The sequence below is a fragment of the Ambystoma mexicanum genome, chromosome 7p, assembly GCF_040938575.1.
Source record: "Ambystoma mexicanum isolate Mex_15411 chromosome 7p, UKY_AmexF1_1, whole genome shotgun sequence".
Taxonomy (NCBI): domain Eukaryota; kingdom Metazoa; phylum Chordata; class Amphibia; order Caudata; family Ambystomatidae; genus Ambystoma; species Ambystoma mexicanum.
This window is the reverse complement of record NC_090939.1, coordinates 282837894-282862544: the sequence shown is the minus strand read 5'-3', so window position 1 is coordinate 282862544 and position 24651 is coordinate 282837894. Positions and strand designations below refer to the sequence as shown.

Genomic DNA, 24651 nt, shown 5'->3' with positions numbered 1-24651 from the left:
TAAATGATGCAGAAAACAGCGCCTTGACACAAATAATAGGAGCACTGCACACCCTTTGATCACACATGCAAACCAAAACTGGCATACACAGGGATGACTGGTTTGATAACCTTTTTTCCTGGGCTCCATCCTGGGGGCAATCATGAAAGTACTGGTACCAGTGACAGTGTTCTTGTTGGTGCGTTTCTGCACTTGTCAGCTCAGACTCTGATGTTGTGCCAAAGCAGTACCTAACAGCGCCATGATGATGGTTTCAATTGGGGTATCGAGTGCACCTCGCGTTACAAAAGACAGTGCTGCCCAAACAGATGACCCAAACACACCATGCATGGCTGCGATAAAGCAATGCTTGCACGCCACTGGCACTATCACTACATCTCCGTTTGACCTGAAATATTATGCATAGCACTGGGTTCATTTAGCAGGTGATGGGGATGTATATATATGGCTTGCACTGCTGAGGAGTATGCCCAATCTGGCCAAAGCTTGAGTGATGTATGCAGAGCATGGGTTCAAAAAGAGGAATCACCGCCTTACTTAGAAGATGAGAGTTTGGAGGAGGAACACTGGTGGGGTATAAATAAAGTTGGCACTTAGTGGGGAGTTTGTTAATGTACAATTAACAAAAGGGGGGAATGTTGGAAAGGGGAGACAATCTTCCCACACCCCCAAACGGTTTAGGATAAGGCAAAAGCCGTGAAAGGTAATGTAAGAGACCAGGGGGGAAGAGGTGCTCTTAAAGCCCTCTACACAATTATTGCATGCTTTGTAGATGTAGTGCATGTGCAGAAACAAATGCCATCTTAGATATTAGCGGCCATATTGAAACGTAAGCCTAAACGCACGCGCAACAGCCAGCATCACAGGCCACAAACATGAGAAAAGGAATAGGTTGAATTCCGGGCTCTGATGAGAAAGATCCATAAACCCTTCATTTTTTTAAAAGTTGCCAGCCTTCATGCTCTGGGAAGAATGCGCCCTGCAAGGTCATTGGAGTAGGGCTTAGTATCTCTGTATGATACAATCCCACGAGAAGGAGGGCACGGGCCTCCGGACCCCCAACTGTAAGTTATAGCACCCAAATGCCCTAGCCTTAGGGCCCCTGAATTCCAAGGTAACAGCCCGCCCCAAACCACTGATCAGAAACCTGTTAGACCCCTGATCGATCAAGAAAGATCAGAAAGCAAGCCTTTGCTACCTTCACTTTTGGGTCATGCGATTTGTGCTGTGAGGTGCAGGGAGGGATAAAATTATAGCCCAGAATGAAGGTGGAAGACCTTGGAGAGGTTCCTGTCTGTCTGGGGGTCGGGTGAATTTTGTGAGTTAGTATGAACTCGGCTTTTCCCTTGGGCCCCTGTCTCCTTGTACCAGGTGCACTGCTACATAGATAGAGATATAGTGTTTATTTTCTACATAATTGCCAATTATCCAGCGCCTCATGACCAATGTCGAATGTAGCATCACCCATGTGGAAGAAGATGGACAGAAGGGGCTGGGACCCCCAATGGAGCATGCGGCCTATGTATAGGGTCTCACCAACCAGCCACATGGGTTTCTACTGTACAATGATGTCACTGATGACGCTATGTACCTTCTTAATGTGCTTCTCATGCAGATTTTGCCAGAATGTTCAGCGGCAGCTGAGCTCTTTGCTGGTGGGCTCCTATTTTTTAGGAATAAACTACGGGTTGTATTTTTTCTGGTGTGCGTGTTGAGGGGCTTTCATACAAATCCCACACAAGCTACACAGTGAAGCAAACTGGCTGCAAAAGCCATATCCAGGTGCTGCTGCCTCTGCGAATCCCATTAGGAGGGCCTTGCAAGCGTTAGAAGAGTCCCGGCAGCTTTGTCACTAGCCCCTGTGTGGCAAATCCTTTATTTTTCACACTGTCTTTGTTTCCAGGAATTAATCTATAAGGTGCAGTGGTTAATGAATGGCTGCAGCAGACACCATGAACAGTGTAGGGGTGTCCCTTTCCGTTAGAAAGTCTCAGCTACATGTAAGTGTTAAAGTGAATTGTTTGATGTGCAATGTTGTGCACGTAAACAAATACATAACAACAACATTCATGATTTTGTCAACCAGTGAATACAAACAGATGGGCTTATCAGCAAAGCCCTTTCCATGGAAGGAGATGAATAAGTCTTCAACTTAGTAAGACATATGGGGCAGTTTATGTAGATCTCAAGTTATCCAGTGTCAAGTGTGAAATAATTAACCATTCCTGGATGTCAGGCTCCTCTCATGCTGTATGGTAGTACTTGTAGTCAGACAATTAAAATGTGTACAGCAATGCCAGATGACATGCAGTAAAAATGCCAGGATTTAAGAGAATGATTTTAGAGCTCTTTTCCTGTATATGTTTAATAAACAAGAGTGTACTTGAATTCTTGTTTGACAACTTTTCATTTTCGCTGTGGGGGGCGATACGTTCTTAATTATTCACATATTGAATCCTTAACCCGATTGCTGTGAAAAGTATCATGATTTGCAACAAAGTATAAACACCTTACAGTAGTTAGTTAAAGCATATGATGTGTTTTTAAGGTGTGCAAAGGAGCATGCAGGTACATTGTTTTGTAACACAGTAGGTGTTGCTATCACGAACGTGCAGCAGATGGCCTGCTAAGGATTCCAATATATAAATACAGGTTGAACAGGCTCTCTAGATATATATATATATATATATATATATATATATATATATATATATATATATATATGATATGATAAGTCATTTATAACGCGACTGCACACAAGTGTTTCTAGGTGCAACAAGAAAAGGAGGGGGAAACAGAAGGAGGACAAACAACGATCTTACTAGGCCTTGATCATTCAGATTGCGCAAGTGTGGGGAAGAGGGGAGATGTGTCAAGGGGATTTGGGGGGTGAGGAGAAGTGCAGGTAACTCAATAAGTGCTGCCCGAGGGTGGCTCTTTATTGCAAAGAGAAGGGACTGTAGGGTTACAGAGACAGACCTGTAAGTGCTGAGGGAGCCCGGATGGATTGCGAGGGCAACTGGACATGCACAAGAGTTCAGTGGTGGCCAGGTGACCAGTGTGCAGAGCTATCAGGGACATTAGCAGGGGAGAAGAAGAGAGAAAGCAGAAGCAAAAAAGAAGCTCTTGAGTTGCTTCTGGAACCGGAGGTGGTTCTGCTCAAGTTCGAGAGAGGCAGGGAGGCTGTTCCAGAGGGTGCCCCCAGCCGAGGAAAGAGATCTGCCCACATTCTCTGCTTGGAAAAGTGTCTGACCCTTAGAGAATTAGAGGTGGATGAGCGGAGAGCTCAAGAAGGAAGATGTTTAGGAAGAGAATGTTGGAAGTAGTGCGGTCCCAGGCCCGAGAAAGCCTTGTGGAAGATGCAAAGGGTCTTGAATTTGATCCTTGCAGCCACAGGGAGTCAGTGCAGGGATTTCAGAGCTGGAGAGATACAACCCCTGGGCTTGAGGCCAACGAAAAGTCTCACAGTCCTGGTCTGGATGAGTTGTAAACGTCGAGAGACTGGCAGATTTAGAAAGAGGCTGTTGCAATAGTCCAGCCTGGAGACCAGGCCCCATGTGAATTACCTGCTGATTTAAAAAAGTAAATGTTTTCCATTCACCCACACAACCGTAATGTACATGCAACGTATCTGCTAAATATGACAATTCTAATGCCCATCAAAAGGAATGCGGGAAAGCCACTGCCAAATTTCATCACCTGAAATCATTACTTCATTAACGCTGTTATTCAATAAACATATGCAGAAAAATACAGTGGTGGCTGGTGATTCTTTTGAGAGGATAAACTTTAGCCATTAATATGCGAGTATGAGTGTGAACCAACCAGGAGGCATTTGGAAAGGAAGGGTTCCTACACCGAGAACTTTTTTTTAGATAATCGGTTAAAATGGTGTATGTTTCTACGCATTTCATGTGAAAAATTGGGTTAAAAAAACAATCAGTTTTGTACATGATGCTTTGGCCAACAATAAATGCCAGTATTCTGCCAGTGTAAAAACGTTTAAATGCTATCTCTGCCCATATTTGTACAAGCTTGCTGCACCATTATATGCCAGTGTTCCCACATAAGGGCGCACTCACGTTTACTTCCAGTGTATCACCACGCACCTCCATGGAAGAACACTCATCCTCATGTTGGCTTTGTTTGGCCCATGATGCCAGCAAACATGTATGCCACTGTAAGAAAACATGTCCATGCTAGCTGCTGCTGCTGCACCAATTCCTCTTACCTCCTGCAATCAAATGCTCAATCCCCCGCCAGGCACAAAGACACACACATTCATTCACACACACATACAAGATGCACGCTATCTCAATGGCATGAGCACCCATACAATTTATGCTCTCTCATTCACAGGTGCACCCACACATACACACTGCTACCTCATTCAAATGCTCACCCATAAATTACAACATACAAACTGACTGCACTCTCATTTACATGCGCACTTAGACACATGAAAGCATGCAAACAAGCTTACATACAGATTGTGTTTCCCTTGCCTGCAGCCCCGTACGCAAAACACTACTAGGATGGCCATTCTGCTCCCCTGACCAACACAAACAAGAAGCAGGGAGACCTTCATGTTTCCTGACATGCATAATGGAGCCAGGGCACTACCACTTCTCTGTCACAGGCCCTACAAATGTGCAGGGAGGCACAGGAGCATCCCATACACACATTTGATTCTGCAGTACCATAGCCTGCATCCATAATGGGATAAGCAAGGATGGGAAAGCAAAACGCCCCTGGTCTTGCACGGCCTATTGATATTGCATGGCTGGGGTACGATACTGACTGTCAAAGGGAAACCATGTTGCCAGTACAATTAAATCCAGTGCATGAGTGGGTTGTTAGCTGCTTGCTGCAGCTGAATTAACACTGTGTTTGCACTAGGCTGGCTTGACTCCTCTATAATGGGTGGCGGGTTAGTTCAGTGCCCCATTACCCATTAGAGAAGAGCTGTCCCTGGAAAAATAGCTCTAGGACCATTTTATGTAAATTCTGACATTCCTGTACACTTCATAAATGCCTGACTATAAGTACCAGAATGCAACATAAAATCCTAAAAGCAAGTAATGGTTGATTATTTAACACCTGACATTGGGCAAAGTGAGATTTCCATAAATTGTCCAATATGTGTTACTATGTTCAAAACGTAGACAATGCTACAGAAGAGCCTTTATGATAAATTGATCTGCTCTTATTCATCTTTTTACAAAGGCATGCACCATGTTATGTATAATGATCACCGTTGGACCGGGAACTAAAGGAGGCCCTGGAAATAATTTAATTGGCCCCATATGTTATGTTATGTTAAAGGTACCTATATAGCGCACTGTCACAAAGGGAATTGGTCCCCAGGCGCTCTGGTGGGTCTGTAAACAGGAGGAGGGTGTTTTCAGCAAGCCCAGCCGATTTTCTATGAGAACATTTGAAAATAAAACAGGTTACCACACAAAAGAGGCCCAGGGTGCAGAGGCATACTGGGAAATCTCCAGTTCCCTACAGGCCAGTCCACCCCTGATGAACACAACATTTTCACATTAAACAATCCACTTTGTCACTTAAGAAGAGATGGGATTTTGAGAGGAACGGGACAATCTTGGGCTGCTCACGGGTGTCTTCTTCTACGGTAAACTGCTGCCTATTCGAGGTGCGCTCCTTGAAACAAAGATAGAGTTATTAATAAAGATTTTCCGGTCTGGAAGCTTGCGGCTAGAGTGGCTTGGACTATTGCTAATACTTTCAGGGATTTCCTGATTGATTTCACAGAGACAGCAGCTTGGAAACTTTAAAACGAATCACAAACTTTGGGTGACTGCTTTGTCACAACAAAACATGTGTTTACAACAGCATTAGGGTTAAATATACAGTATATATACAATAAAAAATGCCTCTCCCCCCATCCCCTTGCGAAAATGAAAATTCGCCAATATAATGGAGAGTTCTTCATAATGCTTTCACTATATATGATCCCTCAACATGGCAGCCAGAGCTGACACATTCAAAGACAGGATGTTACCACTCTAGAGTTTTATTATAACTTGGTATCCTCGACACTCATTCTAGTCTTTTTTTGTTTCCACCAATAGTTCATAGAGGCGGAGCTGGACTGACGTTCCCTTTTACAGAGCGGCTGTCGCTATTGGCCTAGTAGTTTGTGACGTCGCCTGTGGCATATCCAAGGTGGTGTCTGGAGTGCTGTTGGAAAACTAGTCGTCAGTCGATTTTTCCAGCACTGCGATCATGGTTGTCAAGGCGGTGTGCGTGTTGAAGGGCGACCAGGCTGTAAAAGGCACCGTGCACTTCACCCAGGAGCAGGCAAGAACGGGTCCCTAGTAGCGGGGCGGGGTGCGCGGTTTTCCACTGCATTGAGGATACTTTAAGAGGGGCTCTCTTTGAGGGCTGCTTCCCCTTAGATTGATTGTGTATGCTAGGCGCTGCCTTTCTCGGGAATTTTAGTATTATTAGCCTTTTGCCGCAAGTACATTAGTACCCTACCCCCAACCCCCTTTTGCTGGCGGAATGTAAGTCGCGCCATATGCGCATCGTGTGTGTGTGATCTGTCATGTACAGTACATCTTTTAGGATACCTGGCTGGTGCCCCCCCCCTTTTCACAAAGACCCGCCCTCTCCCGCCTCCAAAGGTTCAACTGTAGGGACCACGTGGTCCACGCAGCGCGCGCCTTGATGTGGTCCTGTGTCTGTGCACAACACTATTCTGCGCATTGGTCGTATGCGCGTGAGCCTGCAGCAGCTGTCCCCCCCCTGTCGGGTCACATAGAAAGCAGTACACTAGTTTGTTAGACTACAGTTCTTTAAGCAATTGGAAAGTGAGATTCCCCCTCCAAGCATAATCTGCCAGTTGACTCTGGGGCACTACGGATTGTCACACCCCATGTCTAAAGTAATTCAATCCTGGGAGTTGTAGTCCTGTCACTTTGAATAAAATAGATTCCCCCCCCACAAAAGCAAAACAAGGTCTAGACCCCCCCACAAAAGCAAAACAAGGTCCCTAGAGGTGACCTAGGCATTTAGTAACGTTTAGGCCTTTCTTTCCCCAGCACTTGATTTAAGGGTTTTATATAGCACATTAATGTTGCCTTGGCCAATTCAGAGCACTTTCACTTAATGTGGATGTGCTAGGCTGTAAAGACCCCTCAAATGGAAACTAAGGTACAATCACCATATGCTAGTGACAACTACAGACACGAGTTTTTTTTTTATTTTATTAAACAAGTATGGTTTATTTCAAAGTATTCTCAGTCGGTCGACTGGCATCTAACGTCTCGCAATGTATGTACCCAGACTATGTGAGACGAAAGAGAGTGAGCAACGCTCAAGCAACAATATTTATACATGGCATGCAATCTTTTAGAAGGCAATTCAGACTGCCCATAATGTATCATTTAATCTAGGGTTTGATTTGTCATAACATGTCATGATTGTCAGTCGATTATTTAGTGCAACAGTAGCAGAGACAGTTCTTTGTTATGGAGAACATGGAGCCCTTAGTTCAGCAAGGATATCATGTTTGTAGGAGAGACTTTTTTTAGCACGTTATCTGTGCGTAACTGTTATTGCTAAGGAGCTTGCGGACAGGCCGGCACCTGGGCCACTGATTAGATGCAGTTTCAGCTCGCCTTCACGGCAGTTGTGAGGGAGGAAAACAATGTATTTCTGAATCGTCTGACATTCCTGTCTGTGTTGGCCTTTAAGCGTTCAGGCTGTGGCCTCGCACCGTGCATGAGTTCGAAGTTTAGAATACATTTTGCAAAGCGGCTTTACAGAAAAGAAAACTCAAATGGCAGATATTCACACAAAATGGACGCCCACTGGTTACTCGTAATACATGATGATTCCGTGTGGGCGATGTCTGGTACATGATGCAACTTGTTTCAGGCCAACCTAACGTACATACTATAGGGTCGTTTCTGGACTAACATGATCAAACTGCAGGCCTTATACATTCTTTAAACGCCCACTAGACCTGTAGGTCGATTTTAATTTAGTTTGTCTACTCTACATAAGTAACATACACTCATTGAGATGGATGACAAACGTTTTACCAGAATTATCTGCAAAATGGCAAACCCACTTCTTGTTAGGTGCACTGCTGCTACCCTGAAGCCAACCGAGCACAGTGAAACCTTTATTTGACATTTACTGTGAAATTTGTTGGAAGTAAGTGAGTTTCAAACATCCCAGAGTTTCTCGAATGAACTTAAAAGCAAAAGACTGGTATTGTCATGATCAAGTGTTCGTGTGGAGTGGATTTAAGTTTTCTCTGAACACCCAACACCAGGATCTCAATTACTTGGCGTAGTGGAGCATATCTAAATTGAATAGAAATTGGTGGGATGAAGAGTAGGTGTTCTTCAATCTAGTCTTCTGCATACAATTGCTGATTGAGAACGGAATTCAAACTCTCAGCTGAACAAGATTAGAATCTCCTCTAGAATGATTCGCAACAATGCGGCTTAGTTACAAAATGGCCAGTCGTGAAATTCGTTACCGCTTTGGTGGTCAGAACGGGTTAGATGTACACCTGTTGGGAGTGCTGTGGGATTTTACCAGTTTACATTTTTTTGTTGCAGTAGTTTAATCAAATTGTCGTGGAATGGTCCTAAGAGTTGTAAGAATGCACAACAACCCAAAACATGCACACAAGCTGAAAACCTATCCAGTCTAGTAGACCCTGAAATTGAATGCTGAATGTGTACAACAAATTTGATAATGTGCCTGAACGGCAAATGGTGTTTCAAGGCAAAAAAAAGGGGTGGGGGATGCAATAAAAGGGCCTTGTGTGATTTGGATCGTGCAAGTGCTGTAACCAAGGGGGGGGGAGGAGGGAGTGGGGAAGGGTGGAGGAGTGCTGGTCAGGGTGGAAGGGATAATGCTAGGGCAGAAGGGGATGTTCGGGAACCGAGGAGGTATACAAGTGTAAGGGAGTGGTGGTGAGGGGGAGAAGTGCCCATGGGGCTGGGGGAGGCCAGGTTGGCAAGTGCTAGTGAGTGAAGTCCACATACTAAGTGCGAGGAGGGGGGAGACCAGACTTGGTAGGGGTGCACACCCCACCAGGCTAGTTGGGGGAAGGAGGCTTGGAAGTGAAGGTGCATGTTAAAGGGGTTTGGGGGAGAATCTGGTGCTGGGGGTAGACTAGTCGAGGAGGGCCTGGTTCCATTTAGGACTCGGAAGAGGCCAGGCAGCTAGTCAATACTGCAGGGGGCATTCGTGGGGGAATGGGAGAAGGAAGGAAGGAAGGAAGAAAGAAGAGAAAAAGGAGGATCTTGAGAAGCTTCCGGAACTTGAGATCTGGCTCAAACCTGTGAGATCTACCCCCACTCTCTGCTTGGAGAAGTGTCTGATCTGCAGAGAATTGTAGCTAGAATACTAAAGGGCTCTAGCAGGGAGGTATTTAGGGGGAGAGAGTTGGATGCAGCAGGGTCCCAGGCCCCAGAATGCCTTGTGGATATGATTCCTCGGAATATCGGCAGCTAATATAATTGAAAACATCAGAAATGTCTTCAAATGAGATTGCACCTCCCTTTTCGTTATTTTTCAACTCACTGTTGCTTATCTACAGGCATTATGTTCTTAGTATCTTGGCTTTTGTACTACAGCAAATTAGGCGTTTGTGCAAAGTTAAAATAACAAAACGGGTTGAAAGGCGGCCGTGGTCAACATCCGATGTTGGGGAAGGTGGGGGGGGTTGAAAGAGGACGGGGCATAATTTGTAATAGCAAGCTGACTACGTGCATCCGGAATGCACTTAATTTCTAGTGTTCCTTTAGCAGAATTACGGACCGGGCAGTTTCTTATTACGCAGAAGGTGGCACTAGTTTGTGATGTGCTCTATCGATCTTTACCACTCTAAAACCAATTGCAGGTGATCCTAAACCCACCCGTCTTTGGCACCACAACTATCAATTTGGGTGCACCTCCATGATGGCGTGAAGACACGAATTCGGTGGTTGTTGTGTCGACTGACTGTGTGCTGTTATCACAAGGCATGTGGTCCGAGCTGGTGCATCCACGACTGTGCAGTTCTTGGCAGTGTGAAACCTAGCCAGATGAAGTAACTTCACTGGCAGTACAATACCGCAAATCTGCTCATGGTCCCTACGCAAACATTAGTGTAAATTGGTTTATTACATGTAGACCTGCCATAAAGCTGTTCTCGGATGGCCTGTTTGGAGAGGGCATGCAAGTCCTTACAATGATGCAATCCGATTTTGTGAATCCTTTGTTGTGCAATATGGTAAAGCATGGATAACTAGGTACAATGTAAACTGCCATTTATGTGCTGGCTGCGCTAAAAGATTTGGAATAAAGTTGATCAAAACGTATGCCTTTCGTTTACAAATGGACAGCGAGCACCAAGCCGGCTGACCGCTTTTCTATAGAGAATGCAACTATTTTGCCCCCTAAATGCAAGTGTGGCTAGTTTTACATACCCGTGTGTGTGCATACACCATTTTGCCTTGATGTACTGTTTTGTAGGTGAACTAATGTTAATTCCAAACGAAGTAGTTGGTGCGTTTAACAGGCCGTTTCTGTGATGCAAAGCCAGCAGCAAATAATGCTGCCCTTTTGATAAAGGGCTGCATGTGCCTGCGATATGCTCTTACGAAACTGCTGAGTCACAGTTGCATAACAGAAATGTTGGACAAGAAATTCGTGGCATGAAGAGCCAGAAATGTTTAACTTGTAACTGAGACAAGTTCAGCCAATTTTTGTGTTTGTTTTTCTTAAATGCTTGTGGCATTTAGCTCTTAACACGGGCATCTTTTTACAACTGCTTGTTGGACTTGGAAGCAAGCAGGCTGCGAGTAGTACTGCTATTCGTTTAATTCTCAATGATTTGCTTGACTGAATCCCACGTTCCAATTGGATAGTATGCTCCTGCCCTGAGGTCTTGCATACTGTGCAGTGTGGAGGGGTAACTCGTGGTAGTGAGCCAGAAGAGCTTCAATTAATTTGTTTCTGGAGCTAAATGTTGCAACCCGTGTTCCAGATTTGGAAGTGGGAGTATTAAAAATGTGTCCAATTGCACTATTTTATAAGCAAATAAAAAACGGATATTTCTTTGCACCTAGTTATTATGTACATTAAAAGATACATGTCAACTTGTTCCATCAGGCAATTGGAATGGTAGTTCCTGTGTGGCACTACGCTGGCTCCCAGTAAAACATCACATCACCTTCAAAGCATTGTGCATAACGCACAGGGCAATCAATGGACAAGGAGCTGAATTCCTACAAAAGAAAATAATATTCTACAAGCCAACAAGACTCCTCAGGTCAAGCAACGAAATCTGCCTGGAACCAAAACTATACCTCAAGAAAAAACTTGGAGGCACCTCCTTCTACCACTTAGCCGCAAAAACCTGGAGCAAGATCCCAAAAGAAATAAAACACCAAAGATCACCTAAAATTTAGGAAATCACCAAAAACCTGGCTCTTCAACACCAGACTCAAACTGAAAACCAAAACAGAAGGGAAAAGGGATGACTAAACTGGAGTGGACACTGACAACTCCCAGAACCGACGGGGAAGGTCCCACAGCCTCTGGACGGGTGACGCCGAGTAGAGCGGAACACAGGCGACACCCATGTTGACAAGAGTCAACAACCCCACCCAAAACCCGCCCCTTAGTTGCCACCAGATGCCACAGGGGTGTTGAATTGTCAGGATGCTGGCAATCACCACACTAGCTAAATTGTGGACATTAGCAGGTGCCCTGACCGTATGAGTGGGAGAGGAAGACAGGTAGGTCTGAGACTGGTGATAGAGGGGCCAGTTTTGAAAGGGACCTGGTAGGTGCACTGGCCGTATAAGGGGAAATGAAGAAAGGTAGGGCTGGGATGGAGGCTGGTGAAGGAGTGGCCAGATGTGAGTACCTTGAAGGCCGGACGGTCCCAGATCAGGACAGAGGCGCAGGGGTGCTCCCGAACCCCATCTGGGGAGATTACAAAAAAAAGCACCTCAATTCAGGATAGAGGCCAACTAACCAATTGCACTAACAATTTCCCCCTCTGCTTACACCTACCAAACACATCCACAAACCTACAGCACAACAAACCGCACAAACTTCACTACATGGCAACAACAAAACAAAAACCCACAATGACTACAGGCCGCAAACACCCCAGGCCCAGCCAACGGACCCACCGGGCTGAGGCCGCCAACAGCACATCACTGCACACTGCACTCTTCCAGCTTCCTCCCCCCCCCCCCCCATTCCTTTTTCAGAGCCGCCAGGGGACCAATCCGTTGGTGATAGTGCGCAGTACTAATGTCCTTTAACATTAACATAACTGTTCCAAACATAGTCTTGGAGCTGTGTGGGTGAAAGCAGGGGTGCAAGATTCTACTTGTCTTTTCCATATATTTTTTTTAATTATTTTTCTGGGTTTGGGCGTGTTTGCCAATTTGTAGGGCGTAAAAGTGGCCAATAGACCTTTTTTTGGTAGGGCTAGTTGGAACACCACTTATGGTAATTACCAGGCAGAACAATGGTAAAATCACTTGTCTCCTTGTTAGGGTGTGGGCCGTGGGTGGTGGATAACCCACCAAAAAATGAATACAGAACCCTTGGATCGGGGTTGAAAGCCTGAGATCCAAATGTTTGAGGAAGAAAAGACCGAAGATTATTTCTCCGAATAAACCTTCGGTCTTTTCTCCCCACAACATTTCCAACTTGGCTCCGCCCCCCTACTTACCCTGCGGCCGCTGATCGCAGTGTTCCTGCGACACCTGTTCACTTCGGTGATCAGGAACCGGCACCACAGAGTCCTTCATTTTTTTTTGGGTGGATGGCTGCAGGGGACACCCTACAGCCCCCAGCACTTAATGCGTAATCTGGTTGAACTTCTCGGCCGTTCTGAACTTTCGAATGGCTGACATTTGACAAAACACACTTTTGGTCATTTAAAATCAGACATTTTGGACGATTCCGAACCCTGTAGTGATAATGGCCATAGTCTACATAGCACTTTAGGAAAACTTTTTTGACTCTGTCCGTGCAGCTTACAATTTTTCACGCTACAGATCATTCTTACCCAATTTGATAACTATCAAAGATGATTACATGAAGAAAAAATATACATTGCAAAATATTTTTTCTGAAATTGTGTTTTTGCTAGACGCCTCCCAACCCCCTCCAAAGAAACCCTTTTGGGGATGCAGATAACATGTTTTGCCTGTTCTTGCTGCACCTAGTCCTTGCCTGTTGCTTGAATTACAGGTGCATGAATGTGAAAAACGGTGTCCAGTCATAATTTCGAAAACATAATTTCGAAGGTAAAAAAAAGTTGAATAAAAAATGTCGGGAAAAAAAAGTCGAATTGTTTTTTTTTTTCGATTATTTTTTTTTTGGCTCTAGTTTCTGTGAAAAAAATAGGTAAAAATAAAAAAGGGGAGGAACCCCCCCATTGCGAAAAAAAACGTCATTAAAAAAAATCGGACATTTTTTTTCGACTTTTTTTCGACTTTTTGACTTTCGAATATTTTGTATTCGAAATTATGTCTATGAACCGTGAAAAACCTATCCAAGTAAAAGAATTGCCATTACATAACATGTTTGTAAATTGGGAGCAGGCAGTTGAAACAGCAGAAATCGGTGGACATTGCTTGTTGGCCAATCACGATCACCAATCGCAAATCAACAGCATAACTAGATCCTTTTTTAGACTACTTCTGTCATTTTTACTGGTTGTTCCGAGGCAACCCGCAGAACACACTTGTGCGAGCACATATGTCAACCCTAACAAAGCTCATCAATCTGTTAAGGATTCTAATCGGGTGTCACACACCAGACCAGGACTCTTGCCCTTAGCCTAGGATGTAGCGCTCAATTAGAATACTTTTTCTTTATTCCATAAAATTCGGACTGAGCTGGCGCCCAACCCGTCTCACACCCCCTTTTACAAATACCCTGGGTGTAAAGGGCCCATGAACCAGGCCGGTTGGTGGGAATACAATATTTTATTTTAAATTCAAAGAATCGCACCATTTTAATATTGGGCAGCAATCGCCAATGGGGTGGTGATTGCAATGTAAACTGATATACACTTCGTTGACCTTCTACTAGAACATATCCAAAGCGCAGATTAATTGGAGCAATTTTACTGTTGGGGTAGATCCCAAGATTTCTCCCTGCAATGCTCCCTCAAACCACTATTAATCGAATTTTGATAGAATGGAGCAGCAAGGAGTTAAGGATACTAGGCAGCAAACAGAATTAAAATCTGACCTTTCCTCACGAAGTGGGAGGCAAAATCGGGTTTGAAAATCTTTGCAATTGCATAAATGACACTCTGAATTGCTAAATTAATTTACAGGTGCAGGAGTTCTAACTTTATCCGGGATGGAAGAACACTGGCAACTACAAGGCAAGGTATCAACAAAGGGCATACAATTCAAAAATCAACTTTGAAAGTAAGAACACAGTGCAACCAAAATCACACGTTGGAAAGTTGAATCCACTTTTTACAGTTTTAAATGTCATAACGGTTTGGAAAATAAACGGGTGAAATGGACAGAATTGGAATGTGGTTTTTAGGCTGGGTTCACATCACAGGGTTAGTAGGAAAGGGAAAGGGGGACTATAGCTGACTGGATGAGATTTTCAATGTGAAAGGAAATTCAGTTTTGGGGAAAATAAAAGCAGTTAAGAGAATCGGTTTGGAAAGAAAGGTGACCAGTGCTACTACAACTATATCTTTGTAACTAGATTATCAAGAAGGTAACGCTGCCCAGGAAACAGGTTAAGCAGTTGTCTTAACCCACTTCATGCCGCGTGTCTCTTTGTGGAAATTAATTTACTCCAAATATTACTAAGGACGTATGCAATGAACTAAAGGGATGGGAGAGAATGGTGCCAACATATGAAATTAAGAAACTGGCTACACAGAGGATCTTAAAAAAGTGATCGGGGTATGGATGGGATTTCTGAGAGGGTGGAACCAAGACAAGGTATCAAGATAGGCTAGACTATGTGTTGTTATGGGATGGGGAAATACAATTGGTGCTGAAGTTTGGGATATGGGAGAGGCAACCGGGTTTCTGGACTCAAGGGATCTGGTCACGGCAGCATGGCTGGACTCTCCTTGCAGAGCTGGGACTCTCTGGTCGCAGCATTGAAGGTAGCGGGGCAAAAGGCCGGTCTGGTCACAGGATACTTTCTGAAAATGGTACCACAGCCCCCGCCCCCCCCCATCCTCCCTGAGTTAGTGGGATTTTAGTATGGGGTTTAGATCTAAAGAGTGGTTCTGCCAGGTTAGGGTCAGCTATGCTCTGGCCTGGCAGTGGATCTGGAATCTGCAGGGTGACTATGAAAAGTCTGGATACGCAGCAGCTGGAAAATTCAGAAGTTGGTCCCTTGTCTCTGTGAGCCTGTACCTTTTGATAATGCGGGTGACCTCACAGGATTTATTGTTGGGCAGAACTAAGCTAGACCTACCCCATAGAATCAGATAGGTCAGCCTATGTTATGCTGCCTCCTCCTTAGGGGCAGATTGAACTGAAGGAGGGGACTGAGTTTTATGGAGTGTTTTATGAGGTACAAAGCCACCCCCGTCTTTTTGCCAAAAATTAGTTTTGACATAAATTGCACATGTTTACAGTTGTGGTGCTTTCTCAAATCATACAGGCAAATTGCATATTCCACACAGAGCATAATACTCCCACTCTAAAGTTTGTAGTACATTGTTTTGTCCTTCTAATTTCTTGTCATTTTCAGTGAGAAATATTTTACCTAAAATTCTATAATTTTATACATGTGTACATCATAAGGCATGTTAGTACGGAATTTCAAAGTGGCCCCCTATACACTTTTTTTCCATCACCAACATGCTAGTGAAGGCAACCATGTCTTAATTTAAAGCCACAAAAATTGCATTTAAACTGAAACTCTTACATTCCTGTGTGGTCCGGTTGCAGAGAAAAGTCTTAAAGTTTATTAATAAAATAGTCTTTTGAGCCAGATGGCCAGCATTTTCTCCCAAATAAGGGCATAACTTCCAAGGCTGCTCTGGAGCCTGCTTTGACGCCCCCCAAGTTGAAGTTGAGGAGAGGTGTTATTTGCAATTTCACTTAGTGTCCTGGAACTCTATTGTAACAGGCTCAAGCTCGGACGCAAAGTCTGACAAGCGTGTGATGTGCTCCCTCCTTTAAGTCCTATTGCCAGCACACACATGTCCTTTGAAGCCAAGCAGGAAAACCTGTTTTGCTGGTTCCCCAGTACAGCAAATGCATTTTTTTCTGAGCCAAAAAGGAAGGCTCTTGGAATAAAACATTATATTAGATTTCAAACACAACCCCCCACACACTTCTATGAAAGGACAGGGCCTTAACTCCACATTTCACTTTTAAACCGCTTTTTTTTGTTTGCTAAAACACATTTTACACATGGGTTAATTCTGCTGGGATGTCAACTTTCAAATACAGCCGCCTTGCATTCATTTTCTGAATCTTTCCAAAGCCCCAGTATTGTTTCTAATGCACAAGCATCTGTCCAACTAAAGATCCCTTGAAACTGACATATGCACATAGATATAGGGTTTCTTTTGAAGTTTATCTGGGATATTTGGTAGCAAAACGTTTTTCTGTACGACTGTGTAAGTTGTTTGTGATTTCAGATTTTGCCTGACACAGCCTGTCATTCAGTGAAAAATACTTGCTTTTGCTGGAGCACAACCTGAATATGGCTGGGCATAGCTGGGTCTCACTGGATCAGGACTATGCATTGTTGAACAGATGAATGAAAAAGGGCATAGGCTCCATCACTTTATGCAAAATAAAATATTTCCTTTTTCATGGGACATTTTGGAGCAAGCAGCGCTACTTTTCAATTCTCTTCTTTGTTGCGCTTAAGGAAACACTGGCAGCCTTTCTCAGTGCGTTCCCTGTTCCATCTCGCCCAATAGGTGCTTGGCAAAGACAGCGCAGCCATCATTTTTGTAGCTGCAAATGCAGTTTTGATGCAAGAGAATGGTGCTCGAAGGAGCCAGCGCCGCCATTCTGCTGGTAACGGCTGTAGTACAGATTGGTGATAGAGGGGAATTCTGCTGGGTGGGCAAATGTACCCCACAAATCGACACTCCACCCGCCGCCTCAGTAACTAGATCAAATGCAATCGCCATGCATAAACCACTTCTCCAGTAACACTTGGAGGGAACCCACAACTAGAAGAAAATTGCACATTATCACATTATCCAATCCTAAAATTAATTGTTCTGCAGCTACTAATCTATAAAGGAAAAGGAGACTACTATTATGCTAAAACCTACTATTAAAAGTAAGTGATGAAAGAAATTGCAGGCAGCCAGCACATGCTGATCAGTTGGCGATTCTAAATGTTAAAAAGAAAGTTATAATTCTGACTAATTTCTAAACTAAAGCATACTTCATTGGCTATACTCGTGATATTCCCATTTGAAGTCTCGTAGAATAATCTATACTATCCATGACATTAAAAAATATTGGTTCTCCCAAAAAAGTGATGACAAGAGACTGCACTACCGCTGCTAATAATAAATGTAAAAGGGACAGCACTATCTTATTGTAGGTGCAAGCTTTGGAAAAAATACATTTGGCCACCTACATATCAACTTGGTATTTGTTTTTGAAGTGCAAACCTAGTGTTCGCCTGCAAGGAAGTGCTGATGAAGTAGGGCTTTAATGTTGTAGTATCAGACTGTACCCCACCCACCCAAGTCCCGCCTCGGAATTTCCTGAAGAGCAGTGTTTTCAGTTCTTTCCTAAACCACAGGGGGAATTGTAGCATTCTTGATTGCCACTCAGATGGTGTTCCAATTGCTGTGACATAGCAGGAGATGACCTGTTTCCTGTGGGCTAGTTTACTTTTCAGTCTAGCTCCAAGAGAACGCATACTCTTTGTCCGCATGCTATGTGAGCAATTTAGTCAGTGGTTGCCTCGTAGGTGATAGTCCAATTTGAGAATGATCCTGGCAGACATATGGTGGTAGAGAAGGTTGTGATGTGGCTGAAGTTTATTTTTTTAGAAATTATGTGTGATGGGACTGGTTTGAAGGGAGCGGTGCGTGCCACATGCAACTTGGTGAGAAGGAACTTAACCCCAGCAAGCGTGAGGGCCTCTACCATGGTCCAGAAGTCCTGAGAGGGCACAAACCTGCATAGTATGGTGATCTGGGCTTTCCTTTTTATCTGTGCTGGTGAACTGAGATGCTGCTGTCTGTTCTGATCCAAAGTGATTGGGTGGATGAGGCAAGTTGGGGGAGGAGGGGATATTACCACCTCCCCCACACCCCTTCAAAATGGGTTCAGCCACCTGTGCTAGTCATTCATGTTTGAATGGTGTCTATGCATTTCTGGATGGGAGTGTTGTGGTAGCAGTTTACCCAAAGGTACTGCTGGGTGTGATCCATGTGGTGGTGTAGCAAGGTGTCTGGTTTGTCAAGGGGTGATTCCTGCAGTTAATTATAGATGAAATATCACCACAGAGAGGATAGTGCCTGATGGCACTGCGCAGGTAATGGGTGGCAGTCTGATCTGAAAGTGGTAATCTGGACAGTGTAATAAAGATGCAAGTCTGTGGTAAAAAGGAGAAGACTTATCGGCTCCGAGAGTAGCACTGTAAAAGGGAGGGGGCCTGTTCTGATGCTCATAAAATAAAACCTTCATAAATGCAGTAGCACAGGTAATTATAATCAAACTTGTGGTAGAACGAAACAAATAGGCCTTAAAAGCTTCCTTTTGCAGAAAACGTGTCAAGATTATGTGCGGCAAATGCTGCTGCGGCAGGTGATTTAGTGCAGAGCCCATGATCCCAGGATACTGTTGAAAGACATGCACTATGGTTGTGATTTTTCAGGGTCACAGATTGGAGCTTGCAGGCTCCACCAACAAGCTATGAATGCATGATCCTTTTGTTTCAAAATCACTCAATGCAATTTTGTAATGGAGCTGAAAAGAACCAGAGCAGTTTCAAATGACCTTGTAGAACATTTTGCCTGGGGAAAGGGTTAGTGTCCCTGATGGGCTACATTATGTAACAGTCCATCCGTGGTTCAGGGCTTTGAGGATGACTTGGTGAGCAGCTCTTCCCTTGAGAATCGGGATAAGGCCATCAGGGCACTTTAATAAAGTTCTGCTGGTAGTCTCAAATGTTTCAATGCATTAACTTGGTTGTTTCTTTGACTGTGCCTTTTCATGCAGTTCCGTTTTGAATTTGCTGTCCCATCTGCGCCTGGGGCCCTGAATAAAAAAAAAACTGTTACTACTTGCACCATCGTACACTCCTTTTGCATAATTTTGTAATTTCTTGGTGAGTTTATTGAGGTGATGAACCAAAGCCCCTCCCCCTCAGACTCAACAGCCTGCAATCTGTAGGAGAGTTAATTGAATCAGTTATGGACTGTTCCGGCAAAGCCCGTTCATTGGGAAAGATGGGCGCTTAGTCTTGTGGTCCACTGCATCTAAGGCAGCAGGGAGGTTCTGAAGAGAGACCTGGATGGGGGCTGTTATCCAGAGTTGTATTTCAAATTCAACCCGGGGTGGTAGTCCTGAAACAATGATGACCAGCGGATTTGCCTGTGGAGTTGATTGTACACTACTGTATAGATTATTTTACCAATTAATCTGATGCTGATATTTAGTCAGTAGTTAGCAAGGTCTTCTGGGTCCAGTGTGGCGTCCTTTAGGAGTGGGCAGATCTGGCCTATTTTTAAGCATCTCGTGAAAATGCTCATGTTGAGGGAGCCATTAACAATCTGAAGTAGTGCAATGAGAGCATGACCCACAATATTTTTATCAGATATGATATCGTTGACTCGAGTGTCTACTTGACCTATTTGAGGAGAGATCATTGGGCGAGGAGTGAGTTTAGTCCAGTGTATGGTTAATGAAGGGTGGTGCCTCAGATGGTTTGGAGGTATCAATGTAATGGCTAATTGCGTCGAATGAAGACATTCTTGATGGCGTTACATTTCTGTCAGCACTGTGGTGTTTCTTGGACTCGAAGGGGTTTGCACAACATCACTGTTATTTTACAAAAAGGTCGGGATTGTTCTAGTTGGACTGATTACAATCGAATGAGAACTTGATGAAAACGACCTAGAACATACTATTCTGATTGTGGTGGTGAAAATCAATGGAGAGTTTGTTCACGTTTTAATCGGTAAACCTTAAAAGCATGTTTATGAGCTGTTAATCTCAAATGACACAATCAAAATTGGCAAACCATATTCACGTGCAATATATGAACTGTTTAGCACTATAATGAAAGGCCTATTTTGATTGTGATCAGAAAGATGGTCTCATTGGTTTATTTCCAATCGCATTTTTATGAATCCGTTCAATGGGAATGAATGCAATGGACTTAATGAGGGTGGAGACAAGTTGTCGGTGGTTCATAAAATTCATGAAAAATAATTATCATTTTTGTACAAATGGCCATGTTACTATGTTTGGATCATATGGTCCGTACAAGGTATGATTTCATTCTGAATAGTTTGATTGGAAACTAGTGAATCGACATCAATTCTGTATCAAGACATTCTGTGTCATGACCGGAGGCGAGAATTATGCTTCTACTTCTTTAACACTCTTAAGCAGTTTCAACACTTGAAAATGAACAACCTTTCGTATTTGTTTTCTTTTTCCCTGTTTTCTGGTCCATTTCTATAGTCCTTAAGACATTCTATCTGTGCAGCCCTTAAGCCACTTCTTGCCTATGGCTCCTTCTGCTGCTCTTCAACAAGATCAGTGCCACTCTTACTGCAGAGTGTACTGTTTGCATGTTTTCAGCTGTGGTTGGACATATTGTATTATAGATTTCATGACAAACGTGCGGATTGTTACCCGCTGCCAGAATAGGTCACTGCCCGCCACATTCACTATCTAGGGGCAGCTCACCCATTTCTGTAATTTTCATTGATTGAGCATAGTTTAACCGTGTATTACGATCCTGCCCAACTGGAGAGGCAAGCATCATTCAGGGGTGGGGAGCGCTGAGCAGTTACCTGGAAATGTTTGTAATGAAGCATAGGACCCGCTCAGCTCTCCCCGCGGATCCCTCATGGATCTGACCAAACGCACTAGGGATATGGGTGTAGAGGTAGACCTGGACAGCCTAGCGGCGTGGCTGCAGAGGAGCAGGGAGAGCCCAGGGAGAGCCCAAGGAGCAAACCCAAGTGAGCACTTTACCTGTTTATTATTCCCCCCCCCCCCCAGTAAGGGGGTGGGGGGTGCAATTTTGGCAAACTGATGACCGAGATCCAGCGATGCATGGGTTTTGCAAACTGCCCAAGGGTTCCACCTAGAAATTATACAGGCCTCAAGTCAAATTGTCTGACCGCACCCCATACATGTCACACGCGAAACAGGCCCTACTCCAGAGTTCGGACTGCTTGAGGCGAAAAGAACCAGAGAGCGATTCTCCATCCTGCTGCCAAAGTTCGTGAACATGTTCCTTGTCCACAGGAAAGAGAAGGTCGCCAAGTCATACACCTGAAAAATCGTCTGGACTTAGACATTTCAGGACAGAGGGCATCCAAGACTGGCTAGCCAGGATAGAACTAAAAGACTCCTATCTGACCGTCCCAGTTGCAGAAGCATATCGGCCCTTCCTAGCCTTCAGACTGGGAGGGCAATTCGGGACGCTGTCCTTCGGTCTCGCCTTGGCCTTTACCAAACTAACCGGTAGCAGCGGCCATCGTAGAGGGGGGTCCATATAATCTTAACATCCTGCTCTTGGCAGGCAACAGAGAAACTCTAGTGTACACACGATGGGTGAAGGAACTGGGGTTCCTTATCAACCAGTAAGTCTGACATTTCGAGGAAGATGCAGGAGATCAAAGCATGCCTAATGGCTGCCTCCATTGCCAAATGGACATTAAGTCCAAATGGCTGTGAACTATCACATGCCGTTGCTGTACCCTGCTCCCAGTATAGCCACCACAGACCATGGGCTTCCCCCATCCTGCTCCCACCACAGTCGTCCCGTTACCTCCCCAGCTCCCAGAATAGGGCCAGTGGCAGCTGATGAATTGAGGGGCTTAAACATGTCCCCCAGATATGCCATAGTGACCCATAATGGATTCAAATGCTGCATTTTACAGCACACTTTAATGTTCTTATTTAAATTGGCTGAATGTCATGTTTCAGTATGCAGTGTATGATGGACCCTTTTAATCCACAGCTATTTAGTAGAGTTGGAATATCCGGAATCTGATGTGGGCTGCTGAATCCAAACACTGCGGCCTGCATGCGTGCTAGCTGTAATACTGTAGGTGTCTTGAGTCTCAGCCGCATTTTATTAAGGATCTGTTCGCAATTATGCCTGTTTATACTGTTCAATTTGTGTGGCTCTTGCACACTGGGTATCCAAGCACTTCCATCTTCTGTGAGTAGCTGGCATGTGTTAAGACCAGCGTCATTATTTTCGTTTGACATTAAAAAAAAAAGCACGCCAGGAACAGACCTCATGGTCTGTTTTGGGTAGAGCCTGCTTGAACGTGGAGCAATGCTGGCATATATTGAGAGAAACTTCCTAGTTTTTCTTTGGGGACAGCAAGCATCAATTGCTGTTGCAAAATGCTCCTGGGTGTAAATGGTGACCTGGCATCTATTGGAGTGCCATTTGGCACATTTAGGCAGTGGGCTATCTTGCTCGTTTTACACCTGGCCTCTGACAACACTAGTGACAAAAATGCATCCCCCACAAATTAGAAAGGCTATGAAAGGCTGTCGGATAGAGCTTGGAAAAATAAACCTTATTCAGGTCAGCACTGTGACACTTGTGTTTCCTAGGACAGGTTGTCTGCAGGTATATTTTTGCAGGCCCGTGCACATGGCCCAAAAAAAGATTCGTCTGCAAAACAGCTTAGGTGCTGGCCAAAAGGTTTATGTAATTCGGCCTAATCTGATTTGTGAAGCCAGTGCATTGTGGCAGCCAAGCACCAACTACTTAAGTAGATTGGAAAGCAGAAGGATGGGTGCGATTGGAGACTCAAGAAAAACAAGGCTCCTATGAGCTGCAGTTAAAGCATCACATTTTAGAAAACACGGATTCATATGCTTTGTCCGCCTTCCTCTGGTCAGAATTTACTTTGGCCCTGCCCCTTCATGGAAATCTTGCAGGAAGCCCACGGTAGGGTCAATGTTTTTTGGCTGGAACTAGCCATCTTGCCCCAGTAAACATTCCAGCCAGAGCGTGGTTACAGTTGCTGTGGGTGCTGATTGTCCAGCATTTGGCCCAATCATCAAGTTTGAGGGGCTGATTCATTGAATCGGCCCCTAAATGTTGCTGGAGCTTATCTTGATGGGCTGGTGCTTACTAGTCCACGTTTTGTTGGATAGATGGTGCATCTAAAGCAGGGTTGTTTCTTCAGGCCTCTATTGCCTGAGCATTTAAAATGAAGACCTTACAAATTAAGCAAAGCCATGTGTTCTGTAACAAATTAATTCTTTATGCAGCTGTGTGGACATTCTAGGGTTCTGCGTGGTTACGACCTTTGTGTTTGTTTGGTCACCACTCTTTGTCGACCTTGGTCGATTTACCCACCCTTTTAAAAAAAAAAAAGTAATGTTGAGGCTCTCCCTGCCACCCTCTTACACCCCTTTAATAATTCTGAACCTTTTATTATGGATTTGTTCGAATAGAACTAAAATACGACCATGTAAAGGTCGTTGTATCCATGGCCTACCCATTCTAACACGTCTCTCTTGTGGCCTTAACTGCACTTCACACCGACCCTGATAGGTCCACTAGATTGCCTTCCAAGAATCCTAAATCCGTAACGGTTCTGAAAAACCTAACCCTGGTGGTGTATGCTTTACACTGCATAGGAGTATATTGCAGTCTCCTGGGTCTTGGCTAACCCTGTAATAGTCACTGGGTTTGGGTGGTCGGAGGATTTCAATAATCCTCCAAAATGGAAAAAAAAAATGGGAATTTCTTTTTACAAGGGGGTCAATGGACAGCTTGTGGATCGAAAGCCAAGTCATTGGGCTTGAGCCAGGTCTGAGCTGCAGCTGGAACTTGGGCGGCAGGGCTAGTGTTGAAACATGGGCCCACCATGGCCACAGCCATGCAGAGAGGACACAATCTGCAGGATCGGCTCGATGCAGCAGAAAACAAAACTGGTTCCAGGCATGCCCCTTGTCAAGGTGGAGACCAGCTGACCCCAGGCAAACTCCCCCCCACAAGCACTAAATTACCTTACTTATTGGAACTGTTTATCGACCTCTAAAGGATCCAGGCCTGATTGTCCTGATCAGATTCGAATGTGTGCGCGCCTGCCCCATGTTGGAGGCAAGCTGTTAACATGTGAGCAATCCTGAAACTATGAACATTGATCCCTAGAACTCTTATTGATTCAGGACGTGTATACGTGTATAAATGGGCAATTGTGTCCAGTTGGAAAGGGCAACTAGAATTTACACCAATGCACCCTGCTTTCATTTGAAGACCGAAGCTAATTGCTGAAAGAGTGGCATGCATCAGCGTAGCCCCATACGGTTGATGGATTTGGATTTTTATAAAACCCATGTCAATCGAGTCTTCCTTGTTCACAATGCGAAGAGGTGGATCAAGATGTGTATACGGCTTTTCGTTGTACTAAAGGCGATTAGACCTGGCTATAAAGTCTAAAGAGAA

The 24651-nt window shown here is 44.4% G+C and overlaps 1 protein-coding gene across 1 annotated transcript in view; it reads left to right on the top strand.

Moving 5' to 3' along the window:
* The first annotated feature begins 6077 nt into the window (after positions 1-6077).
* SOD1 (superoxide dismutase 1) overlaps positions 6078-24651 on the top strand; it is a 66274-nt gene continuing 47700 nt past the window's right edge. Inside the window, exon 1 of the mRNA XM_069636350.1 lies at positions 6078-6327. Coding sequence (XP_069492451.1) covers positions 6253-6327 — 75 coding nt within the window. The 5' untranslated portion in view covers positions 6078-6252. The remainder of the gene's footprint in view (positions 6328-24651) is intronic.